This window comes from Lepus europaeus, chromosome 9 (assembly GCF_033115175.1).
Source record: "Lepus europaeus isolate LE1 chromosome 9, mLepTim1.pri, whole genome shotgun sequence".
Taxonomy (NCBI): Eukaryota; Metazoa; Chordata; class Mammalia; order Lagomorpha; family Leporidae; genus Lepus; species Lepus europaeus.
The window spans coordinates 55,578,214-55,597,194 of record NC_084835.1 but is presented as its reverse complement, the minus strand read 5'-3'; the positions used below and the strand labels follow the sequence as shown (position 1 = coordinate 55,597,194).

The window sequence follows — 18,981 nt, the reverse complement described above, 5'->3', positions numbered from 1 at the left end:
CGGGGATCCCCTGCGAGCCGGGGAGGAGCCGCCGCCACCGCCGCCGCCGCCGCCAGACAGCCTGCGAGTCCCTGGGAAAGTGCAAGGGGGCGGGGAGCGCGGGGGCGGCGCGGGTGTCAGGTCCTCGGCTCTTAAAGAGCCCGGCGCGCGGCACTCCCGGCCAGCCCGCCCGCGCCCCCCGCCGCCGCAGTCCGCGCCCCGCGCCCCTCCCCGCGGCCGGCGGGGCCGGGTGGCCCGCGAGCCGCACTGCGGGCGCTCCCCGCCCCGCTCGGAGCGGCGGCCGCAGGTGAGTGCGGACCCGGCTGGCGGCCGTGGTCGCGGCGGCTGGCCCAAGTTCACCACCGCGCTCGGGCGGGAGCGGTGGCCGAGGGGGCGGGGGACGCGGGGACTGGACGCTCCGGGAACGGGACGTCCGCGAGCCTGCGCCGTCGGTGGGGGTCGGAGGGAGCGGCAGGCGCCACGCACGGCGCGTCCCCCGGAGACAAGGGCGCGAGGTCTGTGCGCCGGGTCGCGGGTGGGCACGGCCGGTGCCCCGGGGCGCTCGCCCAGGGAGGGGTGCCTGTGCTCCGCTGTAGCGATCGTGTCGCTCCACCCCTACCCCCAGCCCGTTTTCTGTTCCCGGTGCCCTGGGCGCGGGCGTCCCGAGGTCGCAGGACTTTAATTCTGCAGCACTGGAAGCCAGGATGTGCGCGGGGCTGCCCCGGCAGTTGCCACCCCTTTAGGCCGCTCGCGGACCCCTGCGGGAAAGGGGATTGGGGGTCGGCGAGAAGCGGGAAGATCGCGCAGGACCTTGCCGGTAGTTTGCAGGGAGGAAGGGGGCGCGAGCGGCCCGCATCCTCGCCCTGCGTGCTGCCCCCGGCACCCCACACACCCCAGACGCTCGGACCCGCCTTGCCCGACGTCCGCCGGGTGCCCCCGCACGCGTTGACGTCGCCGCGGGGCCGCCCGCGCTCCCCGCATTGGCTGGGACGTGGATGTCTTGGAGGCTGCTGCTGCGCTCAGGCTGAGTCCAGAGCCCCGCAGGAAGCAGGCGTGTGCTGCATTTCTCGGTGACCCTCAGCGTGGAATAAACAGGAAGCGACGAGCGCTCGGCCGGGCCGGCACTGGCCTTGTCGCGGGGTCTGCTGCCCCGCACGGCCGCCAGGAGGCTTCCTCGGACCCCTGCGCGGTGCGCAGCCCGGAGTGGGGCTGGGGCGCGCCCTGTGAGTACGCGGGCGGCTCTCAGTTGGCTCTGTGGAGGCTAATTTCGCGAGGGTGGCGGGGAGGGCATTTGCCTGCTTTTAAACTTTTTTTTTTTTTTTTCATTTGAAAAAGGAGGAGGTTTCCCAAGGAGGCAGAGGTTTTCAGAGCGTCGGGGACGCGTGGGGCTGGGGGTGGCAGGCGGCACCTGGAGAAGGCGCTTCCGGGAGCGCCCTGGTCTCCAGGTTACCTGGCAGGGCCGAGGGTCCGCCAGTCAGGACTGGGAGAGGACTCTTTAAGGCGAGCAGGGCTCACTGGTGGCTGCTACCAGGCACAGGAGTGAGTGCTGAATGGCAGCGGCCACATAAAGCCAGCGTTAATTTTTGTTTTCCCCAAAGAATCTTTTAATTAGCTAGAATTGGATAATTTTGATTTGCTCCTCTTCTTTTCCTCTAACCCCCCCCCCCCATTCTAATTATTTTTGCCATATTCTTATCCCTGGACCCCTCAGGTGCAGGTCAGTCAGTGCTGGTTTCTCAACCTCCCTTACAGTTACTGTAGACCTACTGTGTGCTACGTTGTGGGCTGCAAGGTGAGATTAGCTGTGTGGAACGTTGATTGCAAGAGCTTCTGTCACTAAGTTCTGAGCAGTAGAGATGACTACAGATGGTGTGCACAGCGCCGGCTCTTAAAAATAGGGTTCCGTGGCTGGCATGGAGGTTGGCGCCTTCCCGCAGAGCCAGCGCTGGGAAACTTCCCTTTAAAAATGGCCCTTTCTGCTGGTTTGGCTGGCAAAGAAGGGCATTCTCCTGTCTGTGTCTGCCCTGGAGCCTGGGCACTGAGTATTAAATTACAGGGAAGGCTCTGTAAAGTCTACGCGGAGAAACTAGCACTGCATTAAGTCATGTCTGCACTCTGCAGATGAAGATTCAGTCTTCCCCTGCTCCTGAAAATTGTTTACTGTACGCTTGCCTTCGTTTTCTGTACAGTGCTCTCCGACTGTCGTTTTCGTGTGCAGTAACGGATCCTCGTGTTGAGCTGAATTGATTGCATAGGCAGATGAGTAGATCTGAACGTCACCCATGTGCACCTACTGAATTACGACATGTGGTTCACCATCAGCCCCTGAAATGTCATTTGATGGCCCTTGCACAAGCAGGTGCATTTTAAAACGTGGGGGGAAATGCCTCAAGGTCTCTGAAAGCTTAATTCTTTTAAGAGCTCCACTTTGCTGTTGACACTGTACACACTGTTAGGAATCAGGGCTGAGACTGCGAATGCCAGTAAGGGATTTGCTGTGATGGAATTGTAGCTACCTTCCCTCCCTTGTTTTAAAAGACCTCGCCAATTCCTTAACATCCTGCTGTTACCCTTGGAAGGGTTCGCCCTCCCTGGCCATGGGTCTCCCTGGGCTCGGCTTGCGTTTGCCTTGGAGAAGACTTTTCCCAGCAGCTTTTCAAGGCTGTCTCTTGAATCATTGTGGGGGGGGGGGGAGCGGGGGCGGTGGGCTCAGTTTGTATGACCACAATCCTGCAGTGGCGCCCAGCCAGTACCAGCTGCTTATTAAGGGATTTTGTGCCAATTTGTTGGCACATCATTTGAGATTCAACAGTCCTCACCCCCCCCCCACACACACCCAAGTATATACATACATAGACAAATATTTATTTTCCCCCAACTGCTGACAGTGTTTTAAGAATAGTTTCTGAGAGCAAGGTCCTTCTGCAGAGGTGTTTGCAGTTTGGGACTGTGCTGTATGTAGTCTTGCTTGACTTAGCAGCCTGGCAAGGCAGCCTTGCCTGCTCTGGGGACGCTGTCTTTCATCACGGCTGCTAGAGGGGCGGCTCTCCAGCCTGCCAGGAGAATGTAGAGAGACAGAAGACTGACTTTGGCTCCGTAGGAGTAGTTTCTGGCTAGAGACCCCTGAGCTCTGGCCCCCTTTGCACTGACCCAGCATCAGGTCACCGTGGTGGTGCACCAAAGGTGTCACATAAAATCAGAGCCACTCAGGACTCTGATCGGGCATCCGTGTCACCGGGGATCCGGTCACATTTTTCTGGTCACCTGTGCCATGTTTCTTCTCGCCCTTTGTCCAAATCTAGGCTTATCCAGCCTTCTCTGTGATGAAACTGTCCTCAGAGTTAAGAGAGAAGAAATAAACCCTAGAAGCAGATCTGCCAAGGAAGAGCATACCGTTTTAACCTGGAAAAAAATTTTTAGAAACATTTAACATAATTTATGCAGGCACATGGATATTAAATGTGAACAGTGACAGAACTGCTATGTAATCCTCAACTGCTCTTTCCTTTCTTTGTTCCTCTCCTCGGCTCCGTTCCTTCCTTTTTTAGGTCTCAGAGAAGTCTCCTGGAAGCCATTATTTTCTGTGTCAAAGTCACTTTCTGCCTACATGGGCTGTGTTAGTCTAGAATTACATCTTGACCTATATTATGGGTGCACATGGAAGGTGAATCTTGAGTTTTAAATTAGGAAGGTAGGGATTCTGCCTCTGTTAGAGAATTTAGACCACAAGACCTGCCACTTTTTAGGGAGGGGTGTGTGTGTTTGTGTGTGTGTGTGTGTGTGTGTCATTTCTTGCATCATTGTTAGGCAACTAAAGGAAAGAAACAAGCACCTGTGCATTAATTGCTGGAGAAATATGGGGTTAAGATCCCCAATTCATGTCATTATTTTTCCCTCTGTCATGGGAGGACTTGAAAATAATGTGTCTGTTGTCATGTATCCACGTGATCTAAGTGTGCATTGCTTTTCTTTGAATTCCCACTAAAAATGGTCCTCTGGCCTTTTGAGCTGTTTTTGTGCGGACTTTTTCTTTCCACTAAGCTTGCTTTCCAGATAGGTCTTGGAAATTACGAAGAACATAGCTATAATTTCTCCCATGATTGGCAGCTGAGAGCTTTCCCGGACAAAAATAAGGCTCCACCGTGCCAAATGGTTGACTTTTCTAGAATAAAAACTCTAAAGGGTATGCAAAAAGTCCTCTGGTTAATATATTGGCATTCCCAGAACCCACTAAAACTCCGGCAGCCTGCCAGACTCCACTTAATGAGGATGCAGAATGTCTGGCTCGAATCCCCACGAGCAGAAGGGGGTGGGGGCTGGATGTCCACACCCTTTATTAATTTTTAATGACTGTACTTTTGTTTTGCAGATTTTGCTTTGCACCCCCCCACCCTGCCCCGCACAAGTGACCCCCACACTGCCACCCCTCCCCCTCCCCTTCTCTCTCCGCTGCATTTATTTACTCATTTACTCGGTATTGGGAAAATGTTGAACTTCCAAGGTTAAGAATCCTACCGAGGGATCCTTTCTGTTCGCATGGCTTCTTTTGTTTTTGGTTTTCTTTGTTTTTCCTCCTTTTTTTCTTCTTGGAAGAGGAAGAGAAAAGGGAATAGAAGAGATGACAACTTCTTATTTTTTTTTTAATGATGCTTTATTGTCTGCTGGAAAAAGAGACGCATTTACGAAACTTTAAGTTTGTCAGACAGTTTATATGACAGTGCAAGTTGGTGCTTGCCAAGCTCCAGACAGATTGTTAATGTTACATGACAGGGATAAATAAATTACCGCTGTCTGCAGCACGCTTGCGCTGCAGACACCCTCTGCAGCCCGCGCTGCTCACCCCGGGGCCTGCTGGGTGTGCAGCTGCAGGGGAAGGCCTGCGCTGCTCCTACAATGCTGGGACTCCGTTCAGAAACAAGGGTGTGTCTCTCGCTTTTATTTTTGGCTGTGCTGCAGGGCACAGAATCCACATAGCAGCTCTGTGTGTTTTACTTTGCTAGGCTGCTCTGCCTCCTTGGCTGTGGGCTGTGGTCCCTCCCTCCCCTCCCCCGACCCCCACACACAACCACATCCTTCCCCCACACCAGGGAACATGGCCCCCAGTCTCCTTCCCAGGAGACCTCAACTTTGTTCTTAGCTGCTCAGAGCCGGAGGTGTCTCAAAGCCAAGTTTCAGGCTGTTTACAATTGTGTTCTTTCTGCAGGTGCCAACACTGAGAACAAATTGTCTGCCCCAGATAAGTGTGTGCGGTGGGGAGGGGGCTGGGTGGCACTCCTTGGGCATAATGTACTTTCATCGCCGGCAGTTCGGAGACTCAGCTGGCAGAGTGACAGGTGTAATGAACTTAATGGTCCTGCTCTAGTTGTTAGTGGACACACTGCTCATATTACAAAGCCACCTCCTACTGGGGCCCCTGCCAAATGATTTGCTCTTCTCCCTGCAGACTGCGTGCGACTTGGGGCCTGCGGGGCTCCAGTGACATTAAGGTCAGGAATGGCATGGGTGTGAGCAACATGTGTGTGCCCTCATCTGCCTGTTTCTAAACGGACCCTGAGTTTCTCTTCAGAGTCCAGGGCCCCGTGCTTCACGGTGGGTGCGGAGGGGCGGGTGTCTCCTTCCTGCCTCTGGGGTGGCAGAGCGGCCGGTTTCCTGCCAAGCCCCGTGGGTTCCTGTGCACAGCGGCTGGTGGGTGGGGGTGGGTGGGCAGCTGCAGCCAGGAGTTGTTCCCTTTGTCAGAGGCCTCAGAGGCCTTAGCCTGTGCCCAGAGTGGGGGCGGGAGCTCCCATGGTGAAGTCTCACCGCCGCCCCAGGCTGGAGCTGGAGCTGGAGTGTGGCCAGCAGGAGGCCGGACTTGCCTCACCCAGGGCACTGGGTCAGATAATAGGAACGGCAGTTCTGACAGTCACAGAGCGAGCGTTTACTGTATGCTGGGCTGTTAACTGATTAATCCCAACAGCAGCCTTGTGAGCTAGGTACCGCCGCCAGCACTGCTCCCCTCCCCCCCTACAGGTGAGGCAGGAAGTCCAGGTCACACAGCGTGGACGTGGAGGGTGGCACTGTGGCCTGCCCAGTCTCAGCATGAGGCTGCAGCCACGTGAGACAGGGCCTGGCGCAGACATTCATCACCAGGGACCCCTCACCAGCTGGTGACATGTCTCTCCTTGGCCCCGTGGCCTGCCCACAAGCTTGGGGCTCTCTCCGGCCCTAGTCTGTGAGCTGCCCCCTGCTTTGCGCCTGTGGGGAGGGCCTCGACTTTGAGGACAGCTTTGTCTTTGTTCACGTTGTACTTGGAGTTCCTTGGAGACAAGTCGCACCAACAGTCAGCATTGTTGTATCCTGGGCAGAGTTCATCTGCACCGTCCCCAGACCCCTGTGCTAGCGTTTTCCCGCGGCGGGGTCTCTGGGGGGAGTGCGGGGAGGTGGCAGGGCCGCTCCACTTGCCCCGCAACGCAGTGCCATGGCCACAGGCTCCCCATGACTCACACACTTGGAAAAAAAATGAGGAAAACAGCACAGCCCTATGGGGTGGGGGAAGACGCTCCCTCTGGCCCCATGGTGGGGGGCATCTAATAATAAACCTCCCACATTGACGCACGCTTCCTGTGAGGTTTTGTCCCTCTTGGACAAACTAAATGTCCCAGGGAGATGGAAGTTAAAGTGAGCTCCTGATGGATACAAACAGGAGATGAGCTGGCCGTGCGGGACCGTTCCCTGTCCTTGGTAAACCTTCTGTGGCCGAAGCGCTTGGGTCCCCAGTAGGGCTTCCTGTGGAGACCCACGCGGGCCAGCCAGGCCTGGCTGGGACAGCTCTAGATGGAGACCCAGGACCCTCCAGGGACCTCCGTGGCCCCGCAGCACCATCAGCACCAGGACTGTGGTGTGTGTGGAAGCAGCCACCTCTCAGCGGGGCAGGAGTAAAGCTTTCCTCTCCCAGTGTTGTATTTCCTGGAGGTGATTGGGAAGCACAGAAAAGAACAAAGAAGGAAACAAAATGACTGAAGTTACCTAGGATTCCACCAGGTGAGTAGGTTCTTTCCAGGATTAATAATTAGTTAATTATAAAACCGTATGTAGAATTTATACACTTTAAAAAACCATTCTATCATGAACATAATTTCATTTGATTGAATATTTCCAAGGATATCTCTTTTTTTCTTTAAAGATTTACTTACTTTTTTTTTTGACAGAGTGGATAGTGTGAGAGAGAGAGAGAGAGAGAGAGAGAGAGAGAAAGGTCTTCCTTTTTGCCGTTGGTTCACCCTCCAATGGCCGCTGAGGCCGGCGCATCTCGCTGATCCGAAGGCAGGAGCCAGGTGCTTCTCCTGGTCTCCCATGGGGTGCAGGGCCCAAGCACTTGGGCCATCCTCCACTGCACTCATGGGCCATAGCAGAGAGCTGGCCTGGAAGAGGGGCAACCGGGATAGAATCCGGCGCCCCAACCGGGACTAGAACCCGGTGTGCCGGCACCGCAAGGCGGAGGATTAGCCTGTTAAGCCACGGCGCCGGCCTTATTTATTTTGAAAGGCAGAATCATAGGGAGAGAGAGAGAGATATATATATATATATCTTCCATCTGCTGGCTCACTCCTCAGATGACCATATGACCAACACTGGTCCAGGTAGAAGCCAGGAGCCAGGAGTTCCATGTGGGTCTCTCACATGGGTGGTAGGGCCCCAGACACTTGGGCCATCTTCCTTTGCTTTTCCCAGGCCATTGGCAGGGAGCTGGGTTGGAAATGGAGCAGCAGGGACACAAACTGGTGTCCATATGGGATGCCAGTGTCACAGGTCATAGCTTTACCTGTATGCAATGCCATCCATACAGTACCACTTAAAAAAATAAGCTTTAGAATTTATTTATTTTTATTTATTTAAATGGCCAGGTGAGGGGGGATATCTTCCTTATAGTGGCTGATTCCTCAGGTGCCCACAATAAATGAGCTAAGCCATTCAAAACCCAAGAGCTGGGAATAGGAATGCAATCTGGGTCTCCCACGTGGGTGGCAGGGAGCCAGGTACTTGAGCCATCGCTTGCTGCCTCCCAGGGTGTGCACTGTCTGGAGCTGAATTATAAGTGGAGAGGGGACTTGAACCAAGGCATTCCAGTATGGGTTTGTGGATAGCTTAACTGCTAAGTCAACCCCCTCTCCCCTCATTAGAAAAAAAAAAAAAAAAACCTTTCTATTATTTATTTGGAGAGAAGGAGTTCCCGTTTAGTAGTTTATTCCCCAACTTCCTGCAGTAGTGGGGGTGGTGTGGGGAGCCAGAGATGGGAGCTGGGAGCCCAATCCAGGTCTCCCATGTGAATTCAGGAACTCAGTTACTTGAGCCTTCACTGCTGCCCTCCAGGGTGTGCACTGGCAGGAAGCTGGAGTCAGCAGTCAGAGTTGGGAGTCAAATTTAGGTTCTCTGATGTGGGATGCAGGCATCTGAACCATGAGAGCAAATGACCACCCCAGAGATACCACTCCTGGTGACTATTCTGTGGTTACACTTTTGTTTTTTTTAACAACTTGTTTTAGGACAATGAAATGGTTACCAGTTTTCTGTGTTATTAATAATGCTTCCCCAGGCACGTTAAATACTTTTATTACATCATTGGTTGTATTAAAAGGGAATCGGTGTATAAGAATTTCCAAGTGCCCTCCAAAGGTGTTGCCAGATTGCTTTTCTGAATGGATGGAACAATTTATGCTCCACCCTTGTGAATACTGAATATTATTATTGTTTTAAAGATTTATGTATTTATTCGAAAGGCAGAGTTACAGAGAGAGGGAGAGGGGGAGAGAGAGAGAGAGAGAGAGGGAGAGAGAGAAAGATCACCCATCCAGTGGTTCACTCCCCAAAGGGCAGCAATGGCTGGGGCTGGATCCAGCCAAAGCCAGCAATCTGGAACTCCATCTGGGTCTCCCATGTGGGTGTAGGGACCCAAGCACTTGGGCCAACCTCTGCTGCTTTCCCAGACACATTAGCAGGAAGCTGGACTGGAAGTGGAGCAGCTGGGACTCGAACTGGCACCCATATGGGATGCCAGTGTCGCAGGTGATGCTGCACTACAATGCTGGTCCCGCTGAATATTATTATGAAGAGAATCTTTGCAGATTGGATAGAAAAGTAAGATGACACTGAAATTTTCCTTCCCATCCTTACATATGAAAGCCTGGGTTGCGTCACTTGGAGCATTGCTGTGTGCTGGAATGTTGTCGGCAAATGCCAAGGTGTCAGTGGATGTCTTCATCAGGAGGAATTGAGTCCTGTTTTAAATTTGAATTGAATTCTGCTCAGGTAGGTTAAGGGCAGTAAATAGTCTCATTACATATGTCTATAGGTAGACAGGTATAGATATTTTATTTGTTTTTATTTATTTGAAAGAGCGAGAGCGAGAGAGAATCTTCCATCTGCTGAGAGAGAGACAGAGAGGTCTTCCATCCACTGCTTCTTTCCCAAATGCCCACAACAGCTTGGGCTGGGCCAGGCCAAATCCAAGAGTAAGGAAGTCCATCTGGGTCTCCCACACGGGTGGCAAGGACTGAAGTACTTGTTGCTTCCCAGGTGCGTTAGCAGGAAGCTGAATTGGAAATGGAGGCGAAACTTGATCCCAGCCTCTGATATGGGATCTGAGCATCCCAAAGGGTGGCTTAACTTGACCGGTCACCTCTGTATCTGTATTTTCTGCCTCTGTTCTGACTGTGGGCCCATAGGGGTACCCTTGAAGTCAAGATGGAGGAAGGAGGCCAGGAGAAGATGTCACATGACCACGGTGACAATTGCTTAGTTGTTTCAGTTCATTATCAATGGCCACTCTTTGGGATGAGACTCTTATCTGGCCTTGTCCTCAAGTTGCACCCATAAATGCACTCTCATTGGTGTCTCTTCCGGGTCTTCATGTCCTTCCTTTTGCAAATGTTCTCCAATTTTCTGCTCATGCCAAGGCCTCAGCCTTCCAGAGCTGCATGTCGCATCTACAGCGCCTGCCCTCTTAAGCTGGTTGATTGCTCCTGAAGTTTGAGAGGAAACGAAAGACCATCTTAGTAGGCTGTGATTCACTCTGCAAGGCAGTCCTTTTTTTTTTGAAAGTTGCAAATGGCGAAAGGGGAGAATGTTCACAGTGCTGATAGGAGTGGGTAGGGTGACACCAGCCTCTGCAGCGTGGCTACAATCAGTGTGGTTGTAATTACCTGCACTCTTCCAGGCTGGGAGCCCCCATGTCTCCACAGGGGTTTGCGTGCCGTGTAGCTGTGTTCAGGTGCACTCCTCTGCCTGGTGCGACCTGGTGGACAAGTTTTCTGTTCTTCCCTTTGCTCTTGCCCTTGCCACTTGGCTTGCTGATGCAGTGTGTTGCTGAAATGCCTACTGCTTGTCAGGAAGGGATGGAGGGCCTTTGGGAAATAAATTTTGCAGGGGCACCACGTGCAGGTCATGTTGACAGTGGTTGACCTGGCCACTTCTACTGTTAAAATACATTTTGTACTCTTTTTTTTTTTATTTTATTTTATTAGCATCTGAGACTGGGGAGTGGAAGGGGTAAGGAGGGATCACAGACTTGGGGAGCAGGTGGGAGGTGCTGTCTCACCTTCCATGGCTTCCTGGTGGAAATACGGAGTGAGGAAGAGAGATCTGGGAGAAACTATGGGCAGGGTGGCATGCTCCCATGAAGGGGCCAACTTCTGAGACCAAAGTAGCTGTGGCCCCAGGCAGAGGAGCAATTTGGGATGTGAGCTAAGGCAGGTTCCTTCCTCCAAAAGTAGACATGGCTGGGCAGGGGATATGCAGTGCCCATGCCCCTCATCAGTTTTTGAGGGCCCTGAGGCAGGGACACCGCTGGTCAATGACCTCTGTTAGCAGCTTGAGCTGGGATGCCCTGGGAGAGGCAGTAGGGAGCTCCTCATGTGAGGAGTTTCACAGACAGGCGTATCTGAACGTCACAGAGAAAGATGTTCATGAGGTCACGGCCCACCTCCTGTGCAATCTGGGAGATTACCTGGCCCTTCTGACCAATCAGGATCCTCACATGAGACTCTTTAGGCACCAGAAGTTTCTGTAGAATCACCAGTTCCCCACTTGGTCCTTCCTCCCACACCACTGTCTTCTGCTGCACATTGTAGGGCACCTCTTGGGGCAGGTACTCCAGGAGCTTCGCTCGGATGATGTTGGCACAGATCTCTTCAGGTGTCTGGCTAGTGAGGACTCCGCTGTGGAACTCCCAAGGCCCAGGCTGAGCCTTTGCCAGGAGGTACTTAAGTGTTCTAACATCCTCCTGGCTTAGGGCTGACAACATGAAGATGTCCTGGAAGTGGGGCCAGCCAGTCAGCCGAGGGCTTCCTGCAGACTGCGTGTTTGAGTCCTTAGCTGCTGGGCTAGGGCAATGGGAACCGGGCTTTGAGCGAAAGGCTTGCTTCATCTGGATCTTCTTGCCATTTACTACACCTTCAGTGAGGGCTGCTGTGAGCTCCAGGAGAATTGACTTCTGCCTCAGGCAATCTACCTTGTTCATGACAAGGATGCTAGGGACCTGGGCAAACTGGGTCAAGCACTGGACTATCTGGGGGCTGAGCTGATTCCGAGTCCACTTGTCTGACACATCCACAAGAACTACCACAAGATCAGCAGATTCCATGCTCTTCCATGGATCTTCCAACAAAGAGGGCTCCAGTTGGTGCCTCTTCTGTTTTACAGGACTGATGATGCCAGGTGTGTCAAGTAGAATCACCTGGGTCTCCTTCTCTGTAATGACCCCCAGAGCTTGACATCGAGTGGTGTGCACCTTCTTGGAGACAGGTAACACTTTTCGGCCCAGCAGCTGGTTGGAGAGTGTTGACTTCCCTGCGTTTGGGGCTCCAAGGATGACTACTCGTAGGACCCGGGGATTCTCAGGCATGTCAGGGGGATGGACCAAGAGGAGATCCTGCTCACCTCTGTGCATGGACACGGCGGGTACGAAAGGAGTCAGCGAACTGTCAGGCTGAGGGAATCCGAGTAAGTGGTCCAGAGCTGAGACCTGGCCATAATGGCGAGAGTCCGGGGCCAGGTGGCGACCACAGAAAGCCGCACCCACGGCACAGGACACGCCCCTCCGTTGACGGCCTGATACTAGTGAGGGTAAAGGGGTCATCCACCCCCTCGCAGCCCATTTTGTACTCTTAAAACACTCAGCTTTCATTCTGTTGGTGTTTAAATGAGATTCAACTTTTTTTTTTTTTTTAAACTTCTAAACTAGAGGTCCTGGGATTTAAAGTTTTTTTTTTTTTTTTCATCTGCAGAGTAATGAAAAAATAATAAGCAAATATTGTATACATACAGTCACGCTAGCTCTCTGTAGTAAATTTAGTTTAGGAAAAGCGTGTTTGCTTTGTTAAGTGTTAAGTGGAGGTGGAGCGCTGTCATTCAGTGAGATTCCTAGTGCATTGCACTGCAGTGGGAATCCTTGCCCCTTGACTTTGTAGCGAGGTTATATATTGGACATTAAGAATTGGGGCACATTTACATGCCTAGCAGGATGGCTGCTGTCCACCATCTGTGTGGGGAGGGCTGTCCCCACTTGACCCACTGAGGAAGCCAGCTGGGGGTGGCCAGTATGGGCTGACTTGCTGTCCGTTGTCTGTTTGGAAGTATTTGAGCGAAGACCAGTTGTACCTGGATTTCTCAAAGGCCTGAGCACAGGGCATTGTTTTGGTCTGCTGCCCCTACCTGTCTGTCCCTGGGTGTGCCCTGTCATGCTCGTCACAGCTCTGTGACCTTGGGGAGGACACTGACACTCCAGCTTGCCCTTTTCTAAGATAACTGTTTGCCACCTCTTAGATTTCTTAAAAATAATTGTTTTATTAGAGAGAGAGAGAGAGAGAAAGAGAGAGAGAGGTAGAGACATAGGGATAGAGAGCGCCTCTGTCCACTGGTTTGCTCCCCAGATGCTTGGTCCTACCTGGGTCCTAGCTGCTTGGGCTGTCACTGCTCCTCCAAAGGTGTGCGTCACAGGAAGCTGGACTCCAGCGTGGAGCCAGGACTGGAACCCAGGCACTCTAACGTGTGATGTGGGCATCCAACCTGCATATCAACCACTGTGTCAGAGGCCCTCCGCCACTCCTTAGATTTACTGGGAATAAGATAATGTGAATGTCAGCCAGTGGGAGAAGGCCACCATGAGTGTTATGCAAGAGACCAATGAAGTAAAATATAGGAAGGTACTTAAAAAAGTTTATGGAACATGGAATTAAAAGATAAACTTAATTTGGTGCAAAGCCAATTTGAAGTCCATGCATACAAGATTTCTTCAGAAGGATTGCAGAAACACATATTATGAAAAAATCATAAAAAAAGCATGGATTTCAAGATTTTTTTTTTTGCACCAAACTTTAGCCCCCTCATCTAAGTTACTGTGGACCACCTGCCCAGCACCTGCACGATGGAAGACCTAATCCCTGGCCTTTGGGGACTTGGAGACCATGGAGAAGAGGCAATACATGTGGGGGAAGCAGCTAGCCCAGGGGTAGCGCCATGAGGATGTCACAACAGCTTTGTAACCTGCTCTCAGAATAAGCAGCTGTTCAAGACAGGTTGCCTGGAGGAGGCTGAGGTCCTGGATCCCAAAGAGGGTGAACTCCGACAATGCCTTTGGTTCCTCCCTTCTCCCTTCCTCGTTCTTGGGAAGTACTCATGACATCTGAGCATGAGGCATGGGGGCTCTGTCTCCAGATTGGTGGGAGACAGGTGTGTACCTGGTTTCCCCATGGGACTCAGGAGACAGGAGTCTCGGTCTACTTTGGTCAATCAAGGGAGGCTTCAGGATGGAGGTGTAATGCTTGTGGTCTGAATATTTATGTCCCTCCTGTTTCCCTTGTTCAGAAATTGAAATTAATTTCTAGTGTGATGATACTGAGGGGGGCTTTAGGTGATCATTAGGTCATGCAGGCACCTCCCTCATGGCGGGGATGAGTGCCCGTGTTCACACAGCGAGCGCGTGAGGACACGCACGAGGATCACCTCACCCAGGGGGTGCTGGTGCCTTGATTTTGGAAGCGTGAGCAGTGCATTTCTGCCATGTATAAGTCATCCCATCCAAGGCGTTTGGTGACAGCAGCCCCAGTGGGCTCGGACGCTGACTTTGCACTGGAACTTGGTTGAAGATTGGAAGTTTGCCAGTGGACAGTCGGGGCGAGGGTGTTCTAGGCCAGTAGATAGCTGAGAGAGAACACTAGAGCTTAGTCATTCATTTCTACTCCATTTTAAAAGCTTCTTTTGTGCTTAGTGTGTCCGGGGTACTATCAGTCATAGCACCTACAGGCTTAATTCTCAGGGTGTGTGCACACCCACTGTTTTGCTCACAGGAGTGTACGCTTAAGGGAGTTGGGGGCCCGCCGGTGGTGTGTACAGATGGAGGTGGGGGTGAGGGGCAGGTGCGTGGGTCTGTGGTGGGGGGAGGGTGGGGAGGGACTCTGGTTGTGCCACAGGTCGTGCTGGGATACGAAACTCAACTTCGCAATTATTCTTGAGGCTTTTGTGTGCCGTAAAATCAAAATCCATGTCCCACGTTTTGCTCATTTGGGGCTCTGACTTTTGCGGCCCCTGTTCCTGAGCTTCCTGCCATCTGGGTGCCACAGGGTAATTCTGGTGCAGCTGTGGGTGGCAGTGGGCGTGCCAGGCAAGGTGATATGACATGCTCATGGGACCGTTGTATTGGCCCAGAGAAGCGATTGTCAAGAAGTGGAGGCGACTTATTCGTGCTTGGACCTTTTTGAAAGAAAGGCGAATTCTAATACGGTTAAGGCCATTTGTATGTCCAGGGTGCTGCGGGTGTCGCAGAGGGAGTGAAGGGTCCTTGCCTGCCGTCAGGAGATGGGGCCCCGGGCACATGGGGAGGTCGGTGCACGAGGCAGAAGGTAGGCTGTGAGGGAGCCCGTGATGATGCAGGAGGCCTCTCTGAGGATGGCAGGGCCCCAGGGCTCTGGACAGGTTGTGTAGGGGGAGTGACAGTTGCTCCATGCCCTGCTTCAAAGCCTGGATGGGGAGCACCACCTTGAGAATGTGAATCAGGAGGGGGAGGTGGGTTTGGCCAACGTCAGCCGCGGGTCACGGTGTCAGTCGTTCTGTCCGTGTCCTTGTAGCTTTGTGGCACCGGACGATGGGAACACGAGGCTCGTTCCGGTGTGGAGCGCCAGGTTGTTTCACGGGAGCTCTGTCTCGGCCGTCCTTCTTTGATACTTGCTGTTTGTCCACATTTCACAAAATGCTGAAATTTCAGGTTCAGGGCGGTTCACGCCAGGAAGCCAGGTCGGTCGCTGTCCTCTGGGAAGAACAGTGCCTTCTATTGGTGAGACACTTGCAACTTTCCAAAGCTTTCCACAGACAGCCTCTAATTTCTTGTTCCTTGGTTTTAAGGAACAAATAATTCATGAACTGTCCACGGAAGTATAATTAATGGCTTTGTTCCTCCTTCTCTAGCGCGGCTATTAGCCGGCAGTGGAATTCAGGTCAGAGTTTGTTTTACGTTAATGTGCCAAACCAAATTGGAGAGTGATGTCCCCCTGGGTTTCCAAGCCGCACAGCTGGGTGTCTTCTGAAAGCCACTGGGTTCAAGGCGGTGCCGCGTGGCGTCCAGGCAACGTAATTTTGAGAGGTTCGGGTACAGCGCGAGAAGTCGAATTTGAGAGAGCAAATCATTCAGCAGAGACCTGAGGTGTGCCCAGCAGAGAGGACCCGGCAGTGAGGGATGCGGCGCAGGCTGCGGGGCCAGTCCGGGAGGCTGCTCCCCTCCCACTGGGGAGCTCTGTGGGACTTGGCAAAAATGATGTAGCTTCGACCAGGCGGGAAGATTTAGCCTCTGGCTGCTCCTGCGTGGGGGCTGCAGCCCAGCCTCTCCTCCCACGTGTGTCCAGCTCAGGCCAGCTGCCAGGCTCTGCCTTATTGTGTTTCGGCTTCATCGTGGTGCAGGGTGACCACTGCAGGTGCACGTTGAAGCCCGTTCTCTTCCTCCCCCTTTAGCCCTGCGCGCCGGCCCGTTGTGGGGCTGCCTTTCCGGGAGTGTTGCTCCCCTTCCCTGCCGGGTGTTGGCAGTTGTGTGCGCTTCTGCTTTGGGTGCCCAGTCTTAGGATCCACTTCTTGCTTTTCAAGGGGACAGTCTCAGCGCCGCCATTCACACTCGCTTCCCAGCTTCCTGCCTGAGAAGCGCTGCCTCCAGCTAACGCCGCCTGCAGGTGCATGGCGAAGCCGCAGGGGTACGTGCTGGCTGACCGCCACCCAAAGCTGATAGTATGGAGACGCAAGGCTCAGTTGTCCGCCTGCTTCCGCTGGCGTGGCGTCTCCTGGCTCCCAAAGGGTATTCCCACCAAACAGTGTTTTAGATAGCGGTAGATTGGTCCTCTTGCCGTTTGCATACTGCGTGGTTAGGTCTAGAATTTGTGATGCGGCTCCATCCCCGCGGAAACCGCGGATGAAATGTGCTCCGCGCATGTGCATAGGCCAGGCGCGGGCTCTAAGGAGGGCCAGCGTTGTGTCTCCTGCACCGTCCAGGCGTGCTCTCTGTGTGACCGCAAGCTCACCTGCTTGCTTCCCCTACGAGAGATTGGCAGCGCTAGGGGAGTGCCTAGCAGAGCCCCGGGGAAGGACAGAAGAGCTGCTTCGGAAAGCTGGCCTCAGCGTCGAGTGACCCCAGCTGGCATGCCCTGTCCACCGTCACCTGCCCCTGTACCCCCAACCTCCACCTGCCCCCACCGTGTGCCTGCCCCCAGCTGTCCCCACTGTCCCTCGGACCCTTACCTGCCCTGCACTGTCCCCCAGACCCCACCTGCCCTAGCTCTCCTCCTGCCCATCCTGTCCCAGATCCCTCTCTCCCACCCTCTCTTGTCCTGTTTCTGTGCCCAGCCTTCCTGTCTGCCCGTCATTTCAAGCCTACTACATCGGACCAATCCTGTAATCCTTGTTGCCCAAATCCTAATCTGTGAGTCAGAACTCCTGTATCCGCTCCAGCATTCGCTGCACATCCGGCTGCTCCCAGCATCCCCAGTGGCACTTAGTGCTGTCTTCCTGGCTCTCTGCCCCGCCCTGCCCTGCGGTCTGGTCTGGACGTAAGAGCAAGGGTTCTGGGACCCCCGAGCCTATGGGTTGTGTGCTTTGTGCCCTCTGGGCCTGGGGTGTGGCCACCTCCTTCTGCGGTTCCTCACTCGTCCTCCTGTCCATGGAAGCCTTGCTGGACTTTCTGTCCCCTGGCTTCATTCAGGCTCCTGGTCAGCTGTCCCTCCTGCCTCGCCTAGCCTGTGTCTCTCTGTAGCAGTCTAACATAGCATATAAGTAGTCCCTCCCCCGAGGGCACACGTCACCTCCTGCTCCTGCTGCCCAGCACCTGGCCGTGCCACGGCCCCAGCTGCAGCCCAGAAGGGTCAGTTGCACAAATAAATGAGGGTGGCAGCGGGGGTGCCCTGCTGAGCGGGAGGACGGGCAGATCCTCAGGACTCGGGCCGGTGCTCCCTGCTGCCCAGTCCTGGCGGCTGCAGGGCTGTCCTGCTGCAGCTGCCCCAGGGCTGGTGGAAGCCTGTGTAGACAGACAGTCCTGCTGGACAGCTGGAGTGTAGCCGCCGGCATGAGAAGGTGCACACGGGAAGGCTGGCCCCCTGCTGCCACCGCCTTCATTGACTGTTTCCCCACGAAGGAAGCTACTTTATAGAGGCCAGGAGAGGCCGTTGGTTTCATGACTGACACCCTCCGCCTCTACTCCCCCCAGGAAGTTCTGGTTGAATTAGAGATTATTTGCTAAACCAAGTTTATCAAGCCGTAATAGGTCATGAGACTTATTAGTAAGTTTTATTAAAACCGTCATACGCAGATGTTTTTTCTTTACACAAAATGTCTGTGTAATAACCTTGGTTCCCTAAGCTATTTTCCTCCTTTCTTGGGATCAGGAAAAGTTCAAAGTAGAGAAAATTATGGTGTGTGAATCTCTTCTCCATCTTTGCAAAGAAGCCTGAGTCTCAGCGGTTACCTGGAAGCCTGACTCATCTCGCAGACATCTGACTGCGCTTTTATTCGGGCCTTAGGTACGTTTTCGCGAGTTGAGTTTGGTTGCCTTGGATTTAAAATCCACAAGGATTGTGAAAACCAGCTACCTAGTGGAACGAGGAAGGAAAAACCCGAAAAAGACACATTCCAAACAGCGATGAGTAATGCAGCAGTTTATTTCTACCAGTGGTTTTCAGCCCAAGTGTAATAGATCATCACGCCCCAGCCATGCCATTGCGTGAGAGCAGCCCGAGACAAGGTGACTTCGTGTGCTCCCCCTCTGGCCACGTGGGCCATCCTGTCCCAGCCAGGGGGAGGTCCAGCCTCAGGTCCGGCCCTTGCCAGCATTAGGACTCTCCGGTTGGTTGGCACAGGCACGCGGACCTCACCTAGAAGGCACGTACCAGACTAGTAAAACTAGGTGTTTTCCAGGGCAGTGCTCAGGGCGGTTTAAAGAATCTTGCCTTTTCATCTTTTCCGTGTCTTCCACAACGATCACGTGTTACTGTTTTTATAATGAGAGAATTCCCAGTGGTTGAATTTACTAAGGGTGTGGAGTAAGAAGTCAGTTTCTGAAAAATTGTGGAAAACAATTTGATGCGTGTCTTTTCAGGCGTTTTGGAAGCAGGGATGAAGTTGCTATGGGGATGGGGAGGTTTGCTCTGAACAGAGAGTGGTTCCATCTGGCGCCACAGTGCGCCCGGGGCTGAGCCGGGCGGTCCCCAGAGAGCAGAATTCCTCCTTAGAGGTGGAAACAGTTACTCACACTCGGCTCCATCTTCCTTCCCCTAAGTTAACCCTTTTGCTGTGATCTGACAGTAGAACAAATGCTAGGGTCCTTCCTGGGGCCCACCAAGCCTGTGTGACTTGGTCTGAAGGGCATCGGCCTCTGATCCTGGAGAGGATGCATTTTCCTGCACCTTGCGGACTGTGTGGTCCCCTTGGGTTGCAGGTGCAGCTGGGTTTCTTCGGAGGCGCTGTTTGTGCCCCTCTTCCCTTCTCTTCGTGCCCTTTGTG

The 18,981-nt window shown here is 53.4% G+C and overlaps 2 protein-coding genes across 4 annotated transcripts in view; one reads left to right on the top strand and one right to left on the bottom strand.

The window, feature by feature from the left end:
- Positions 1-234: 234 nt before the first annotated feature.
- Positions 235-18,981, top strand: part of LDLRAD4 (low density lipoprotein receptor class A domain containing 4) — a 418,309-nt gene continuing 399,562 nt past the window's right edge. For 2 of the 3 annotated variants that reach the window (XM_062201310.1, XM_062201306.1), the window contains exon 1: positions 235-286. The gene's annotated coding sequence lies outside the window, so the exon portion shown is untranslated. Of the gene's footprint in view, positions 287-1,064; positions 1,203-18,981 lie in introns of those variants that run through there. The other variant, XM_062201307.1, reaches the window with a different exon arrangement.
- On the bottom strand, positions 10,482-12,100 carry LOC133766543 (GTPase Era, mitochondrial-like). The gene has a single exon (XM_062200218.1). It carries the CDS (start codon positions 12,089-12,091, stop codon positions 10,865-10,867), a length of 1,227 nt encoding a protein of 408 aa, XP_062056202.1. The 5' UTR covers positions 12,092-12,100; the 3' UTR covers positions 10,482-10,864.

What these genes read in the sequence shown, in the direction of transcription:
- LOC133766543 (XM_062200218.1), bottom strand. Translation starts at nt 12,091, where the DNA reads ATGACCCCTTTACCCTCACTAGTATCAGGCCGTCAACGGAGGGGCGTG.